The sequence below is a fragment of the Fukomys damarensis genome, unplaced genomic scaffold (genome assembly GCF_012274545.1).
Source record: "Fukomys damarensis isolate Sample0158 unplaced genomic scaffold, DMR_v1.0_HiC HiC_scaffold_17, whole genome shotgun sequence".
Lineage (NCBI taxonomy): Eukaryota > Metazoa > Chordata > Mammalia > Rodentia > Bathyergidae > Fukomys > Fukomys damarensis.
In genome coordinates, this window is record NW_022900929.1 from 46,841,998 (window position 1) to 46,842,563 (window position 566).

At 64.0% G+C, this 566-nt stretch overlaps 1 protein-coding gene across 1 annotated transcript in view; it reads right to left on the reverse strand.

Annotated features, from left to right (window-relative positions):
• Window positions 1-566, reverse strand: part of Ajuba (ajuba LIM protein) — a 10,500-nt gene that overhangs the window by 8,691 nt on the left and 1,243 nt on the right. Inside the window, exon 2 of the mRNA XM_010637874.3 lies at window positions 431-565. Within this exon, the coding sequence (XP_010636176.1) occupies window positions 431-565 (135 nt within the window). The remainder of the gene's footprint in view (window positions 1-430; window position 566) is intronic.

Sequence of the window (566 nt, forward strand, 5' to 3'; positions counted from 1 at the left end):
CGCCCGCCTTGCGCATTCCCCGAATTCCTGCGGGCGGAGCCAGGGCCCGGGTGGGGGCGCTGCGCGCCGGAGCCTGTAGGGGCACATAGGTGGGGGGCCCGAAGAAGGGGGGGAGATGCTCTCCCTCCCCACTGCATCCCCTCCCCAACAAGGCTTCCTTTCCTATGGCTAAAACTGAAGCTGTCTAATGCTTGAGACTGGGACTCAAGAGATAATTGGGGCGCTGAATTTAGCAGTTGGAGCCCTGGTCCATCTGAAACCCAGGAGGGAAAAAGAAAGCGCTCTGGGATCTGCCCCCATCCATTTCTCTAGCCGCTTCTCTAATCCAGCGTCTCCATCACTGACCCCTGGACACCGGCATTGCCGTCGGGGCACTGGGGAGTCGAAGGTGGTGCCCCCCTTCCCCGCGTCCTAGCCACCTCTGTCTCACCGAAGTAGTCCTCTCGGGCTTCCGGCTCCCGCATCCGGGCCCGGGCGGCCTCTGGAACAAACATACTCGGTGGCTCCTCGAGACCCGACGTCTCAATCCCCGAGGGTTCCCGGCGGGCGCCGACCTCTCGGCCCCC